This window comes from Leptosomus discolor, chromosome Z, assembly GCF_034619465.1.
Source record: "Leptosomus discolor isolate bLepDis1 chromosome Z, bLepDis1.hap2, whole genome shotgun sequence".
NCBI classification, from domain to species: Eukaryota; Metazoa; Chordata; class Aves; order Leptosomiformes; family Leptosomidae; genus Leptosomus; species Leptosomus discolor.
In genome coordinates this window covers 67432499-67449890 of record NC_141419.1, presented here as the reverse complement: position 1 = coordinate 67449890, position 17392 = coordinate 67432499, and the positions used below count along the sequence as shown (strand labels likewise).

The 17392-nt window shown below is 41.9% G+C and overlaps 1 protein-coding gene across 4 annotated transcripts in view; it reads left to right on the top strand.

Annotated features, from left to right (window-relative positions):
- The first annotated feature begins 1528 nt into the window (after positions 1-1528).
- Positions 1529-17392, top strand: part of AP3B1 (adaptor related protein complex 3 subunit beta 1) — a 169082-nt gene continuing 153218 nt past the window's right edge. For 3 of the 4 annotated variants that reach the window (XM_086480372.1, XM_086480369.1, XM_086480370.1), the window contains exons 1-2: positions 1529-1659; positions 15134-15209. In XM_086480372.1, coding sequence (XP_086336498.1) covers positions 1529-1659; positions 15134-15209 — 207 coding nt within the window. Of the gene's footprint in view, positions 1660-11107; positions 11278-15133; positions 15210-17392 lie in introns of those variants that run through there. The other variant, XM_086480371.1, reaches the window with a different exon arrangement.

Below are 17392 nucleotides of genomic sequence, written 5' to 3'. Positions count from 1 at the left end.
TATAAAAGGGTGTGTTTTTTCTGCTGCGCCATCTCGGCCATCTTGGCTTTTGTAACTTAATAAAGGCTGCCTTTTTTTTACATATATTTTTGTCGGTGTTGGTCCCTACTGCGACAGGTACAAACTGGAGCACATGAAGTTCCACCTGAGCATCAGGAAAATCTTCTTTACTCTCAGGGTGGCAGAGAGGTGGTGGAATCTCCTCTGGAGATGTTCAAAATGCGCCTGGATGCAGTCCTGTGTGACCTGCTCTAGGCAAACTTGCTTTAGCAGGGGGTTGGACTGGATGATCTCCAGAGGTCCCTTCCAACCCCTGCCATGCTGTGATTCTGTACTTCTTTCTGTATGGGTTCACACACAGCTGGAAGCCGGGCAGCGTTCCACATGGCTGGCTTAGCTGGGCACAGGAGCCGCCATAGCCTGTTGGATCTTGACATGGGCTTACAAAAACCCGCCTGAGTTCCATTGGTTCTGGCTTTGCCTGTCTCTGTTTAAAATCACAGCACTCTGGTAACTTACCGCGCATGCTCAGAGAGGGGTGGGGTTCAGTCGAGTCGGTGGTCGTGGTCTCCCCCTGCAGCCTTTACTCTTCCCCAGTTACCACAGATCTTGCTGACTTCCTGCTTCTCCGATAATCATCCATCTCTTGGGCCTTCTGAGGAGGGATGTTCCCTTCTTACCAGCCTGTGAGCTTTTCGTCAAGGATGCTGTCATTGGTGAGGCACGTGTTGCCCATGCAAAGTAACCCGGCCCCTACAGCAGGACCGTTGATCAGCATGAGGTGCCAACATTTACTAGGGAACAAGTAGATCTGTAATATGGACCACTAGAAGCAAGAACCGAGCTGATGCCAGAGGCCACACTTCGTATTTCAAACGGCTATGCCCAAGGCACCGTGGAGGGCCGGGAAGCAAAGTTCTCCTCCCAAGCCACCTGGGTAGCTTCACCTCAGGGCAAGCCAGGCCGTGGCGCTCCCGTCCCAGCCTGGCCGCGGGGGGCACGGAGCCACAGCTTCTCCCGGTGCTCTCCCGGAGGCACGCCGAGCAAGGCTGAGCTCCGCGAGGCCCGCCCGCCCGGTCTCGGGGCCTGCGTGGCCGCCGGGTGGGAGAGGGAACGGGCCTGGTAAGGGGCGAGGCTGGGAAGCGCAGCCGTCCCGTGGCGGCGGGGAGGTGACCGCCTGCCTCCCGCGGGCGCCGCGGCTCCCCTCGCCCCGGGTCTGGGCGGCAAAGCCCGCCACACCGGCCCGGGCCCCGCGGGGGACCCGGGAGGGCAGGAGGGCGGCAGCGGAGGGCGGCAGCGGCGGGGCCCCGCCGGCTCCTCGTGCCCCTCTCGCGTCACCGCCGGGCCGCGTTTCCGTAGCAACGGTAGCACGTCGTGGCAGGGCGAGTTCCGCTCCGCCCGGTTGGCCCCGCCTCCCGCCACGTGACCTGTCCGCCCCGCCGCGGTGGCGCCTACCCGACGCTTCCGGGGGGAGGGTTGGGGTGCGCCGCGCCGGTAAGTTTGGCGGAGCGGGCGGGGGAGCGGCGGCATGTCCGGCAACGGGCTCAGCTACAGCGAGCAGGGGGGAGAGGCGGCGCCCGAGCTGGGTCAGGAGGCGGCGGCCACCACTACCCCTTCGGCTCCCTCGGCCTTCGGGCTCTTCAGCAGCGACACCAAGAAGTAAGGGGGCCGGGCCGGGCGGCGGCGGCGGAGGCCCAGCCTCGTCCCTCGGGGTCCAGGCGGCCGCGCTCGGGGTTGTTGGGCGGGTGCGCCGTGACCGGTTCCGCGGGCGTTAGGGCGGTGCTGGGGTGATGGGACCCTACCCTCAGGCGCCCGGGTCGGGCGGAGTGCGGCCTCGGGGCTTCTCCCGGGCACGGCCAGCACCGGGGGGGCTGTGGCGGGGAAGTGGTGCCTCGGTTGCCCGCTTTTACGCCCTCGTGACTCCGCGGAAAAGTTCGCCTGCTTACCTCTAAGGCGTTATAGCGGAATGGGTAATCTGTAAAGTTTTTTTTGTTGGTCTGTTTGAAAAGCTGCGTATCGTTTTTCATCTGTTTTGATAGCTGGCCACACTGGCATTAATTTAATTTTTCTTTCAATTGTATCCAAAAAAAAAAAAGTGCTTAGAAGTATTTGAGGGACGTGTAGTTGGAAATGTAGTTGATCATGGCGAGGTGGCCGGCTTGAAGTGGGTGTTAACAGTTTTTTGTCTTGGTCAGAAGTCAAAATGAGGAAATGGAGGAGGAAAAAAAAAAGCCAGTCGAAGTGCAGTAGCAGAGAAAGCCTTAAAGGGAAAGTGAACTGGAAAGGGGGAAAAAGTGTGTCTTAATGGAAGGATCAAGAGGTTTGCTAAGCTGGAATTGTATCCTACAACAAATCGGAAATCTATTCTGAGAGCAACCAATAAAAAGCACCATAAACTAAGGTCTCATGTACATTAGAAAATCGATCACTACTTCTTCAGTTTGATTGTTCTGCACAAAAAGAACATCCGTGCTCTAGAAACCTCGACTGATGTGTTTTTGTGCCACACCAAAGTAAATGTGAAGCTGCTGTCACTCTGGTGCTTAGCTCTGTGAGACAGCAGCTGATACGCCTCTTCAGTTTGCCAGACAAGTCACATTTCTCTTCCCCTGCTAGTCCACTAAATACTTTGCTTTTTCATTCTGTTCCAGTTAAAATTTTCGCTGCTTTAGCATTGATGCCTCTCAGCTGACTTGTGTGTTGTGGCTGATTTATGTTGTCCGCACCTATCTTTTCCTGTACCCTTTCATAGAAACAACTTTGCACTTTTATTTCTTAACCATTGTTTTGCTGCTCCTTTTCCACGGAGGGGGGTACCCCAATCATTGGTCATGTCTGTAGTTCTCTGCATAACTCATTTAATCCTAGACTTCAGACTGGTTTGCAGGTGAAATACAGCTCTCTATCTTATCAGATGCAAAAGCTGAAATGACTAATTCTACCTGAGCCTGCCTGATGGTCAGGGGGAAATATAGCTCTGGGGTCCTAGATGTCTCGTGCACATTTACGTCTGTGATTATCTTTCAGTATGGAGGAACCAGAATAGCTTGTATTATGTATGCATGACTTATTAATGAATTAATTGCTTCTCCAGGCTTAGTCTTAGACTTACCAGGAGGGGAGAGAAGATCCATCTTCTAAAGGAAGGGCTTGAGAGGAAAGCAGGCGTTGATCTTGGTAGTCCTTTGTAGTTGACAAACACGTTCTTGTTGAAATAGGAGGTTATCCGTGATTCAAACCTATGTGGCTAAGCGCTGAGCATGGATTGGATGGTTGAGGAACAAAACAGTGTGCAGGGACTACTATGAAGTTTGTGTAGTGTGAAAAGGCCACTGGACTGCCAGTGGCACTGAGACATTTTCAATACTGATAGCATCTGTCTCAATGAAACTGCAACACTAACATGTTGAGAAAATACTATCTTCATTAACTGAATTGAAGATTCTATTTGTAATTGAATTTAATCAATAAATCATAGAATTGCTAAAGGTAAAAAAGGCAGCTTGAGCAGGAGAATAAGACACATGGGCTTTTAACACCAAGGGATGCTTAGATGGTAAGTACTTCAACTGTGTATTTCTACTGAAATGCTAAAAATAAAACAGGATGATTTATATTAGGTCAACTTGAAACTTTAGATTTAAGTCTACTGATAACTCATTTGTGTCTCTGTAACTTGTCATAGGCTGATCTGTATAACAAATGCAGCAAGATTGAAGACGGTCTTCCCTTGTAAACAGTTTGTGTATTTCAGACGCATTTTGACTTACTTGCTCTTCGTGACAAGCAGAAGAAGTCGGACAGCACAAGGAAAAGAGACTGGGATTTTTTAAAGACTGTTTTTAGCATTTCAGTGGAAATGCTTCGCTGAAGTACTTACCATCTAAGCATCCCTTGGTGTCAAAAGAGCTGACGTGTATGGTGTGCCTTTATTCCTTTATGCAACTTGCATTACTGCATTTTAGGAGCTTATGCATTTGTTCACGAAGGTAGTCTGACACTTGTCTGTGAACTGGTTGTGTTCCAGACATAGGTCACTAAGTGTTCCAGCTTATTCACATGCCCCACATGTCTGAAAAAGAAGAAAGAGCGTCAGGATGTGGGCCTCCAGAGTAACAGAGATGATCTGCAGGCAAGTCTTTGCCTGTAACAGGGGTTTTCAGCAGAAACTTGTTAAAAGCCGAGGGCTCATGTAAATCTTATGGACAAACTGAATCCAGCCTGTGGATCTCAAGCTGTTTCTCCATGATCTAGATCGATGGAATACATGAAATAAGCACTGCCTACTTGGAAGACTGTCAAAATCATCTGTATGTTGTAGAGAGACCATTTGATGCACATCACCTAAGTTAATAGGAGATTTTTATAGTTACACTATGTACTACTGCTGTATGTAGAGAGATGAAAAGCCTAACCACCTTTCAACTTTTAAGAAAACCTGGAGAAGTAATTAGTAACAGAGAATCCGTGTTAATTGCATACATCAAGGTGCAGTTATTACTACCTACAGTTAATTACAGTGGACAGAGGATTTTTGTCTATATTAATTGCATTTTAAACAAAATTTACCTCTGTGTAATATTAATATATAATAATGTTTTGTTCTTGGAAATGATACAATTTCAGCGATAAAACTAGTTGTTGCTGTACCTAAACCAAATGTAAAAAGTTACATGTGAATCACATGAGTAATGTCAGTAGGTATCAATTGATAAGTATAGTATTGAAGCAGATGGCAAAATTTAAAACACGCATTTTCGTCTTTACTGATTTGCATCTTTAAACTGTATTCATGCCAAGCAAAATACATTTGTAATTTATTAGACTTTTTTTCCTGCAGATCTGGCTCATGCATTCCGTTGAGCTATTCATGAGAAAACTCAGCAGGGCTGCAAACCCACTTTTTTTTTTTTTTCTGAGATTTGCAAGCCTGTTTTGCAGAAGCTGATCTAAAGGGGTGATTTCATTAAGGTACTCATTCTCCAATTCTCTGTGCAGAAAACTTTTCCAAATTCATCAGAGCTAAAAACTTGCTTTCAACAGCTGCCAGAGATGTTCTTTGAGTCTTAAATTGATCTAGCTTTGCCTTGGCGTATCCTGTTCAACCAGTCATGGAAAGCTTGTACGTAAACTGCCATTTGTGAAATTCTTGGAGGAGACTCCAGCCCTAATACTCAAACTTGATGTACCCGCTAGCTCGTTGGCACAACTACTTTCTTTCCCCATCTGTTATAATGGCGCTATGCCCACTAATATGGTGATATGCCAGTTTCAGTAGGATGTACAGGCCAGCAAAGATGAATGGTTTGGATGAACTGATGACTCTGCGAGATGAAATCTGAACCCTGCAGTCAGTACCAGGATAGGAACTAAATACGGTGTATGAACATGGGCATCTATTGCGGAACACTTCTCCAGCTGAAGTCAGTCAGAGCTGATAGGAAGTGACACACAGTGAATATATTCTTATTGCCATACACTTGGCAGATACGAGGATGCAAGCAACAAACTGTTGATTTGCTGTGGGTCTCTGTGTTCATTAAAATTTTGTTGAGGCTTTTTTATTTCCTCAGAAAGGCAAGTTTTATAGTTTGAGGTCTTCACTGTGGCTTCTGTGTATTTATTATGTTGTCATATATTTGCCTTAGACGCTCGCAATGATATGCGTCCTGAATGGCATTAAAAATACATTTCTGTAACACTGTTACAGCATAAGGTTGATGCAAGAAATTCCAGATTTTATTAGTTCTGCTTTTCTGAAGACTATCCTTGTCTATGCTGCTCTGCGGTAGTTTTCTTACTCTGAGAAAGCCGTAATTCTTTTGCATATAAAGATTGTTTTGGCATCCTGCTAGAAGATGAATGGTGTTGTAATGCTCTTTAACAATGTTTCTGAAACATGGGTGTATACTAATGCTGTTGTAGGTTCTGGCAGTGACAATACCACCTTTGGGGTGATATCTTTAAAAGAAGCCTCTTCCCACCATTTTCAGGATAGCTGGGAGTACTTACTGCTTCTCACTTTAGTACAATCCCATCGCAACTATCGAATACTTAAGTGAACTGCAAATGTGTGCAAATTCTCATCACTGACCTCAAGACAGGGTGTAAATTGACACAACTGCCTTAGGTGCCACTTTTCAGCCTTCAGGAAACTGATCTCTGCCACCAAGGAAGATTCTTCTCTTGCAGAAGCTTTCCTGCTTCATCAGAGGCGTGGGTACTTCAGAAGAGGTCATATGCAGTGGGGTTGCAAGATTGGTACTTGTCATCCTTTCAGGCAACCTTTCTTGCTGCCGGGTGAAGTAGTGTCTATAACTACTCTACTGACAACAGATAATCTTAGATTAAGTCACAGTCCTCTCCCAAAAGGGTTTCAGGCTGCTTTGTCATAGTAGTTGCCATCTGGTTAGAGCTTTTGAAATGTAGGTTGTTTACATGTCTGCACTGGTGGTGGCATTAGCAGCAACTTACAGGTGTTCTTGCACTGAGTTGTTCAAGAATTATTCAGATACAGTAGTTTCACAACAGGGAACTGCAAAGATGCTTTACTCAGTTTTAACTTTACGCTTATCTATATGTTTTCTCTCTGCGAAAGATGCAACTGTACCTGAACCATCCAGATGGCAAATGCTTTGAGAAACTAGTGGTAAAGCAATCATTAAATGAGCTAAATTATGTGGCTGGTCAGACCATAACCCGTCTTGTTCTCCGTGCCTCGCAGTACTATAGTTATTCTGGTTTTCCTCACATCTCTGCTGTCTATCCTTTTAAACTGTCAAGTTTGCTTTTTGGGTAGTATATTTGTTTTTCAGATTGAAAAATTGGGGGTGGCTGAAAAGGAAATAGGTTATTTCTTATTTTAATTTCTCTTTAAGCCACAGTACAGCTACACTCCTAGTGAAATGATTTGAGTCTCCCTTGAAATAATAGTTGCATTCTATGTGAGTTGGTCATAAATACAAATAGTGTCATAATGGAAGAGAGTGGCAATACTGAATAGCACCACAAGATGTCATTCAAACAGCTTGCGGTATAGAGTGAAACACAGTGAGACTCAGACTTCTTAATTTCCTGCTGGGAGAAAACCCCAACTCAACAGCAAGATAAACTCGAATTGCAGCATGTATTTGCTGGTGTTTCGGCTTCCATGTTATATGTCTCTGAAATAAATTTAAAGTTCCTCTTTAAGTGTTAAATTCAAACTTGTTTAGAGTTTACACAGTAGCTGGAGCTAGAATAAGCCAATTTATTTTAAGGACTTATAATGTAAATATAAAAAATCTGATTAAAAAATTATAATATTTTAATATTTTATTTTTTAAAAAATTTTTTGAGTGCTTACAGGACCTTACATAGGACTTCATTATGTCACAGGTTGAGGGTGGGCCAGCCACTAACGAATGACAGATGCTCTCTATTAACCCCTCTCCCCTCCCAAAAGGGAAAAGGAGAGAGAACAAGGGAGAGAGACTTTACGGTTTGGAAAAGAAAACTAAAACAGCTTTAATGAAACAATAACAATAAAAGAAAAGATAAGGGAGTAATGAAATACATACAATATGTACAAATATATACAAATAGATACAAAACTAATACCGAACCCAACTCCCCCCACCCTGATGACGATACGTCAGGACCACACTGCAGGGCTGGCACTGGGGCAGTCCCAGGCTGGACTCGGCAGCAGGCAGGAACGGGATGCAGGAGCTGGACTCAGGCACTGGATTCAGGGATGCACGGGTCGGGATCGATGGCAGAAGAACAGACAAGAGTCATCCTCAGGTGTTGGCCATTGAAGAAGAGAGAGATTGACCCTCATGATCCCTCAGCTTTATCCTGAATATGCAGTATATGCGATGGAATACTTTGTTGATCAGGTTTGGGTCACCTGTCCGGTTTGCTTCTCCCTGTAGGTGTGACCTTTTACGTGCTTGCGACCCTTTTCACTCCTGGCACCCCAACATGGAGTACAAGATTTAGCAGTGACCTTGGTTGCTATAAGAACAAGTATAAGCAAGGGCCTCTCTGCACACCATTCCTTGGTATGAACTATAAACATCAGGCCTTGTCACTGCTAGAAGCAGTCACTGTCTTGAAAAACATGCTGCTGTTTCAGAAAGTGCAGTTAGTTATAGGAGAATTAACTGAAAAGTTAAAGCACTAAAACAGAATTAGTTCTGATTTAGCCCAAACCAGGACACGTTACCACTCAGGTGCCAAGACCAAAGGTTAAGCTGCTCTGTCAGTGTGGATTTTCTGCTTCGAACCTGGTAACATTCATAGTATTTTGAACTTTGTGTTGGAACATTTTGCTGTGCTGCAGGCAAAAAACCCCAGAATCTTGCTGTGCTGTGATTAAAAGCATGTCATCCAGACTGAAGTCACCTGAAGACTTTCAATGCAAGAATAATGCAATTGATACCGTGTAGCTGAAAGTATGTAGTGGATGGAGAACTGAAAACAAGAAGTGCATTATTAAAACTGTGTTGAATTGGACTTTTGTAACTTTTGTTCTTGTTCTGTAGCAGGTGGTTCAATAATATCAGAACTAATGAAGCTTGCTTCCTCACCTGCAGTGGATTTGTTTGCTGTTTCCTGTATCTTACCATGCAGTAACACAGTGCTGTCCTTGTATATGAACAGCCTCTGTCTCACCATGAGTTTATTTGTTTAAAATTCCTTCACCTTTTTTAGAGGTGATTAGCACTGTCCCCAGGTTTTGGGGCATACAGATAGCATGGGGAATCGTAATTGAACTCTTATTTCATAAAACAGCAGGCTGATAAACTGCCAGGAGTAAAGATTTTGTAGCTAAAGAGTTATTGTTGCGTTGCCAGCTGAGCTTGAGTTGTGCTTTTGATGCTTATAAAACTTCTTTTTACAAAGAAAACCTTATGATGAGTGTGTGACTTCTTTCAGTGACGGGGTACACGAGAACTGTAGCAAATGCTGACAATTTGTAGGTTTTATCGTACAGTGTTGCTAAAATTAACAGGGGATACAATAAACGTGTTTCTTACTAGGGTGGAGTAAGTGTTCTCTTAACAACAGTTGTTCAGAATATGGAGGTACAGTGGCAAACGATATGCCACAGATCGCAGATTAGTATTTTAGTGCAATTAAAGGTTTGTGATAGCTCCTGTGTGAAGACAAAGTAACTGATAGGCCCACGTTTATCAGTGACATAGCTGGTTTAAACCTCAGTGATGTACAGTTATGGCTACCCTCTTTTGTTTTCTGTAAAAGTGGGTAATGTTGCTTAATGGAATCTGAAATCCCAGTCTTAATCTGAGTAAGGTGCTAGTTTTAGTCACCCAATGTGTGTTAACAAGAGAGTGGCATACTCAGAGTTGTTGTTTAGCTGCTGTTTGCTGTAATCATCATGGAAAGTAATGGTCAGGGTCCTTCTGGTGTAAGACTCCAGGCTGTTAAAATAGTTTGGCAGCATGTTCTCTTGGCTGCCAAGCTCTGGTGGTTTTTTGTTGTTTGTTTTGTTGTGGTTTTTTTTTTCCTCTAATTTTGGGGTGTTGAGGTTGTGTTTTTATAAGGTTTGTTATTTTTTTATTTTTGATGGCAGGGGAGTAGAGGGAGCATGAAAGAGAATGAGAACTAGAAAAATCTACCTGGTGTTTCTTGTTTCCACTTACAGTAACATCTATAAAATTAATCCTAACTCGTAGGCACATCATAGGTCCTATCATATCCATACCCCTATCATATCCAGCAGTGGTTTAAAGGCATATGAAGAAAGCAGTGCTTTGAGGTAGAAGGACATACCATAAAATATGAAAACATAGAAGAAAGTTAGAAATTATCTTCCTCTGCTTAACGTTCAATGAGTGATTTGAAAAGAACGTATTATTCTGAATGTGTTTTGTGATGTCCATCGTATTGTGTCACTGCAGATCTGTCATGTGTGATACTTGCTGTGACAGAAAGTTAGGCAATGAACCTGCATTTCTAGTATACACCTTAGTTTTCAAATTCTTGTCTTGAGGAATACAAGCCCGTTGGTAAAGATTACAAAGGCAGGTGAGTACTGACTTCTTAATAACTGGCTCATTGCCTTTTTTGGTAGATGCTAATAAAGATTGTATTTCCTAGCCTGTTCATGTTGTAATTGGGTATAAGATTTCTAATTATAGTCCATACCAGTGCTTTCAATTGGCAACTTTTTAGGACAGTGAGGCCGTGTTATGTAGAAGTTAAGATATTGGACTACAACTTGGGAACTCAGGGAAACCTTGTTGCATGTGTAGCTATGTCAGTGGGCAGACAGGTGGGAGTTGTTTTGTTTTGTTTTGTTTTGTTTTCCCCCTCTCAGAAAGTCATTTTGTCTCTTCTTGCTGTTAGGAAAAATGGACTCAGAGACCGTATATTTACTCTTACAAAGGTGGTGTGTTTTTTTTGTTTTTCTTTTTGTACCTGCTGCTGAGACTTGCTGTCCTGCTTCATATAGCTCCATATTATTTGTAAACTACCAGATTAGGCTTCTTTAAACCAGGTTTTGCAGCTGAAGTAGTAAAGCTTGTATTTCAGTCATTTGTAATATGTACCTAACTCTAAGGCTAGAATTACTCTCAAAGTTTTAGCAGAGGCAAAGGTGCTGATGTGGCTGGAGGGTTGCTTGCATTTTCCTGAGCTCCTGGCAGGTGGACATAAGTGATAAAGAAATTACTTGTCTAACATTGTGTACTGAAGGACTGTCACTTCAGAATAACTGATGAGTACAGAAACATGAACAAGCAGTGTGAGGCTTGCATTTATGCTTTCTGTTTTGAGGGATTTTACTTAAGGATTGAAACTCCCTTAAATCTTCTTAATGCTCAGAAGATGAAAGTATTTTTGTACTGTACAATATATTATGAAAGACTGAAATGCATTTTCCTTTCCCATTGTTCATTGAGGCTGCTGATAAGTGTTGTTTTTGGAGGGAAATGACCTTTGAAATCTGCGTAGAATATTTGTTTCTAGAAGTTAAAACAGCAAGGGAGTGGGTATCCTGTTACTTAATAAGATTTTCTTTTTTTGTGTAGACCTCAGTCTCAACAGGCAAGCTCGGCTGAGTGCAGTCTTTTTTTTTTTAAATACTGTACTTAAAAGAATGGAACGAAATTCTACAGTGCTGGGTAAAATAATTGAGGTGTCTTGCACTATTAAATCTGCTCTTAAGGGGCGAAACTTTGAAGTTACACTGAAACCATATCTAACTGTAGAAGAAAAAAGGCTTGCTGATGATGATCCATATGAATGTGTGGAGCAATGTTTTACTCTGTAAGTATCTAATGCTTGCTAATCCTGGATTATAATTTGTTAGCCAAGATTAAAAAACCCAATCAGTTCACGTAGCAGTCAGTTTCCGAATGGACACATCAAGAACTTGTGTGGTTTTTCCTATTTTTCTTTTCCCCCCTTACTGCTTTTCTCTTAGGAAAGCAAAGCTTGCTGTAAGCAGGTCTTCATGTCTTAGTTTCTCTGGTTTGTATCTTCCCTGTCAACATCTAAAAATGTTTTAATTTGAAATGTATGATAGAGTATTTTCTATAAGCAGTTAGAAGTACATTTCATCATTAAATGCTTTTTTCTTCTGTTTTCATATCTTAAATTCACCTTTAACCTTTTTTTCTGTGTGTATGTTACATTGGCAACTCATACGCATCCCGTGATTACTCTTCGCTTTTGTCATTCCTGACTTCTGGGAAATAGTCTTCAGCGTGTACTTGAATCTTGTGCTGTGTAACTTACTCCATTTTTACTACTTCATCCTCAAGTTCAAATTTCCCTATGTTCTACTTTCTCACTTGCAGGATTTGTTGACACATTCTTATTTTTTCATGTTAACTTTTTTGTTAATTTTTTATTAGATAAATGTACTCCCAGACTTGAATCTTAAGCAGTTGCTATAATGTCTTATTCATGAGACGCTTTTTGATTCTTTAGTGAGATACTAGTCTTTTTGAAAAGTAGTTGCTTTGTTGGTTGTGCCAAGGAACCGAAGCGTCCTCCTACCAATTATATACTGAGAACTCGATGATACACAATTTAGTAATATTATTGTGTGCTTTAACTTTGACTGATGTCTCTATCTCAATCTGTGCGTGATTGTCTCGAATAGCAGTAGGAAACTAGAAGTGGGAGCATATGACTGGAAGCAGCTTTCCAAATCAAGTCCAGTCTTCTGCTATGTCACTTTGATAACTGTATTGTATAGATTCTTTCACAAACTAAGCTTAAAAAGCAGGGCTTCAGACTTGAGCAGAAGGAATTAGAAGTCTCTGAAATCTCTACATCCAACTAGAGCAGAGTCTCAGGCAGGGTGCTTCAAGCTGATCTAAAAGAACTGAGACTTACTCAATAACCTATGAGAAATAGGTGGACAGAAAAGGTCAGCAAAATAAACTATGTCTGTGGCCAAGAATGATGGGAATAAAGAGAGCTGCCTTCCTAAAAAGTTTATTGGAAGCAGATCTACACAGAGACATTAAAAGGTAAAAAAAAAAAAAGGCAAATTATTTAAGGTATTTTAGGTACAACCCTAAACTAACAAGTACTTGATTCCCGGTATCAAAAATAAGGATGTAGAGCTGAGGGAAAAATATGGATTGGCTAAAAGGATATAGAGGTGAACACAAGCATGCTTGAAGTGAAATCAGAAAACTAGGGAGCTTAATGTAGAGGGGGGTGTGCCTTTATCCTAGGGAGTGGGGAGGAGGGCAGTAGGAAAAGGTCTGTGAAATCACAGCGTTAGTTATTTTTAACAGACCTCCTAACTCGGGGTGGTGTTACAAGAAGAATGTAGGCTGGATGTTACGAGAAGGTGGCCAACTATAGACATATTAAACTGACCTAAACAGTATGCAAAACTACAGAATGAAGTTGAATAGGAAGTATAATTTGGAGGACTGAAGGAAGCAACTGAATAAACGTAGCAATAGAAGACTGACCATATAGTTCTTTAAACACTTCCAGGAATAACTGAAAATGGTAAAAAACTCTGAGCGTGATGCAGACAAAATAAGGAGTTCCCAGTGATTTTTGGGAAATGGTGCTGAAGCAGGCAAGAAAATGGAATGCTTCCACTTTTTTTCTTTTAAAGATGGTACTTAACTATTAAGCTGTCAAATGAAGCCAGTATTTACAACAGGCCATCTCTATTAGGTTGTTCCAGTGTTTCACGAAACACTTGGTTTTGAAAAAGAAGTTAGGCTGTAATTGGAAGTTGTGTGTAGGTATCTGCATCCTGAATTTTGCACGTTTGTTCTTCTGACTTGCTAGGAAAAAGTTCTATTTGTTTTTTTTTTTTTCCCCATCTGGTTGTGGTTCTTAGTTTTGTGGATGATGCTGAAGTGTCTGGGCAACATGAATTTCTCATGGAGGGACACAGAATAGATGCAGTACTGGGTCTGAAAACAGGAAAATCTCTAATAGAGTGAGCATATCCCTTGCAAGTAGGAATAATGCTGTTTAAAGGTGTATGAAAGAAGGGATGACAGCATTTTGTCTCACTGTAACTAATTCTGGCTTTGGCTTAAACATCTTTTTCCTCCCCATCTGAAATTCTGAGGGCAGTGATAAATCAGAATATGTCTAGTTTTCGCATTCACTTTTGAAATCCTATCTGGACATATTTGGTCTAGCTGAGACTGAGTTAATTTTCACCATAGCAGCCCTCATCATGCTGTGCTTTGTAGTGGTAGCTAGAAAGGGGTTGGTAACACACCACTGTTTTGGCTACTGCTGAGCGGGGCTCACCCAGCATCAAGGCTTTCTCTCCAACATTTCCCCAGTAGGCTGGGAGTGGACAGAATCTTGGGAGGGGATATAGCCAGGACAGCTGACCCAAACTGACCAAAGGGATATACCATACCATATGATGTCTGCTTAGCAATAAAAGCTAAGAGAAAGCAGTGGGTGGGGTAGGGGAGAGCAGGGCGGGGCATTCATTTTTACAACCTTTGTCTTCTGGAGCCACCGCTATGTGTACTGAAGCCCTGCTTCCTGGGAAGTGGCTGGATGTTGCCTGCTATTGGGAAGTAGAGAATAAATCTTTTGTTTTTCTTTGCTTCTGCACATTGCCTTTGCTTTTGCCTTATTACAGTGCTTTTATCTTGACCCATGATGTTTTCTTCATCTTATATTCTCTCTACCCTCTGCTGCTGAGGAGGTGAGTGATAGTGGCTTGGTGGACACCTAGCATCCAGCCAGGGTGAACCCACCACAGTGGATTTCTGTGTTGCCCTTCACTTTGTGAAAACTTGGAAAGTTTTCAGAGTTCTTTGGAATATTGCAGTTGTCCCTTCTCGAGCCATTGTTTGCTTCATATATTTTAGTACTTGAGCAACCTAGGCATTACAAAAGGATGTATTCTATTGGAAGAATCTCTACTGTAAACTTTCAGAGTCTACAAATGCAGTTAGACCATGATCTCTTTGTGTCTAAAAAGCCAAGCAGGGTGAGGTTGCTTATTAGTGGCAGCTAATGAGAAGCCGTATCTGTGAGGGGAACATCCTTATTGACTTAATGTTTTCATGTGAGAATCTTCTTTCAGCTGTAAAAACTGCTTGGATGATATATGTGTCTAATTGGGCTACCTATGTAGAATAGATGTACTAGATCTGAGACTTTTAATCCTGAGGGAGGAGGACAGCAATTTACAATCCAGAAAGGAAGATAAAAACGTAAGGTTCTATGCTTGATTCTCTTTGAAATTCAGACCATACTGAAGTCTGCTGTCGGGCTTTTTGGTGATTTACGTAAGCTGATACTATATTTTAAGGCAAATATGTCAACCTCAGGCTATTACATCTGGCCCTCACTGGGGGAAAAGGGAGGAGTGAATGAGTTTTTGATTCAAATTGAGCTCTTCTTTTGCCTCAAGACCTTCTAGCCAAGGTTCACTTTACAGTAGATTCAAGTTGCGTGGGCTTTCATTACTGTTGTAATCTGATAGATTCTTTTGCTAAACACTTCGTTATAGTAGGCCAGTATGTTAACAAATACAATTTGTAAGTGGGCAAGAAGGAGCAGTGCTTCACCTTAAATTGCTGAATTGATGCAAGAATATAAAAATGGTATTCTAGTTTTATTTTTTACTTTTTCTAATTGATGCTTTACTGTGTTTCTACCACAGAAATGAAGACCTAAAACAAATGTTGGAAAGCAGTAAAGATTCTGCGAAGCTGGATGCTATGAAAAGGATTGTTGGGGTATGTGATTTTTTAATTATTATTTTCATTTGCCGGGGTGTCTTTTTTATTACTATTTTTATTTCTTGGGTGTGTATACTGTTTTTGCTTTACAGATCTTGTACCAACTCAGCATCTGAATCTTTAGATGGTGTTTAAAAGCTACTGTGAAGTCTTTAATTTTGAATTTTGTGTAGAAATGGCTATATAAAAATATATGCAGTCATATACTTTTAAAATACTTATGCAACAGTGCCAATATGCCTGTAAATATTTTTCAGTAGGGAGGCGAGATCTTAAATAGGAAATGGCTCCTTCAGAGAAACTTCAATTGCTGTCTTAATTTAGCAGACAGGAAACCCCAGAAATTTTCAAGAGTAAAATGACAAATTCCATTTACTATTTTTACTTTTTTGGATTATAGAAGGGTTTTTTTTAATTCAAGAGTTGCCTATATATCTGACTAAGCATTTCGGGTGAACAGTATACCGGTAGAGGTGATTCAATAATGTTTAATACCATTTTGTGTTTAAACCTTATAAACTAAACATCATGAAGTTTATAAAGTTCCTTTATTTCTTCTTAAAAGTAGCAGAAGGCTGTGCTATGGAAAGCTGTTCAGTGTCCACTTGACTTTTTTTTGCGGGGGGGACACAACTTCTGCCTTTTCTTTCTCTCATTGTTCCTCCAGTCCCCTCTGGATGTACTTCTTTGTTTTGCTCGGGTTTTTTTTTTTTATGTGGGTTAGTCCTACTCAAGCATGTACTGAAGCGAGAAGATACAGATTATGTCATGCGATTGTGTTCTTTCCTCTGACTCGAGCTGGTGATTTCTCCCTTCGTTATCCTCTAGTGATGAACATTTTACTCAAGCTGGTTGTCTTCTGCTTTTGCCTTTGATCCTAGTCCTTCCAGAGACATCAGTTGGCTATTAACCGATCAACTACCATTTCATAACATACTGGGTTTAGTTTTTTGGTGAAAGGTTTCTTGGTTTATCTTCTCCAGCATGATGTGGGATTCCTCAGGGTTTGGCCAGTGGGAGTCTGGCATGCAGAGGTGTGGTTGCAAAACATCATGGCCTTTAGGAGTGCCATGGTTTCAACCTACGGTAACTTACATTCTTCTGCTTCCCTCAGAAAAGGTCTGTCTTCTGGCTGTTACTATGGGCGGGAGGGCTGGGGAGAATTGCCTGTTGCTCCCTTGGTTTTCTTTTTCAAAAAGGTGGCCAGATATTTATATGTACTGGAAACTGTTGGAACTGAGTGTGTATGTGGGAATTAGAAACTGTTAAATCAGGTCAGCTTTAAATTTTAAACCAAGGCTTCATTAGATTGATTTTTTTTTTTTTTTTCCTCCCTACAAACAATGCTGTCTTTATCATTGAGTGTGCGATGAGCAAATGTGCTCATAAATACCTGGTGCTGCTACATATTCAAAGCAGTTCTTAAGAACTATTTCTTTGATTTTCTAGAAGTATATGAGACCATGAAGCTCGAGATGTGTAGTTAGCACTGATAGCTGTGTTCCTTGATGGTCTTAAGCGCTCAGGCTCAAGAGCTCTTCAGCAAGGGAAGGCAGAACTGAATTGAGCACATTCTTTCTTTTGCTTCCCCAATTACAGATTTTTGTCCTCTTATAAGTTCCCAGTCATTGGTTTCTCTTAAGTACTGCACAATGCTGGAAGAGTATTACTTTCCCAGATGGCAGCAGGCACCTTCTGTTTCTTGCATATTTTTTCCTTGCTCAGCTGCTGCCGCTTTTCTGAAAGCAGAAACAGCCTTCTAGCTCATAAGGTTGACCATTACTTGACCACAGGCCAATTCTTTGATTTAGTGGATTTTCTGTTTTCAGTCTCTTCCATATTTTCAAGGTATTTGCTGTTATCCTGTGTTTAAACTGTGTTTCATAACAGACTCCTGGTACGAGCCTCTGATTCACGTAACAAACTGAGACTACAAGCTTTGCAGGCCAGGACTGGGACCTTGCACAATTAATGTAAGGACTTGTAGCAGTGGTGATAATGTTCTTGCTGGGCACAAAGATGCTTGTGTGTTACCAGTTGTGTGCTTACATTTAGAGAGTTCTCAGGGATGAAATGTGTTTACCAGAGATGAAAGGCTTCCTCTAGCCTTATTAGTGGAAAAAGGAACTCCACTGTTAGAGCATTGTTTAACATGTCTTGCTGGAATGCTTATTTTCACT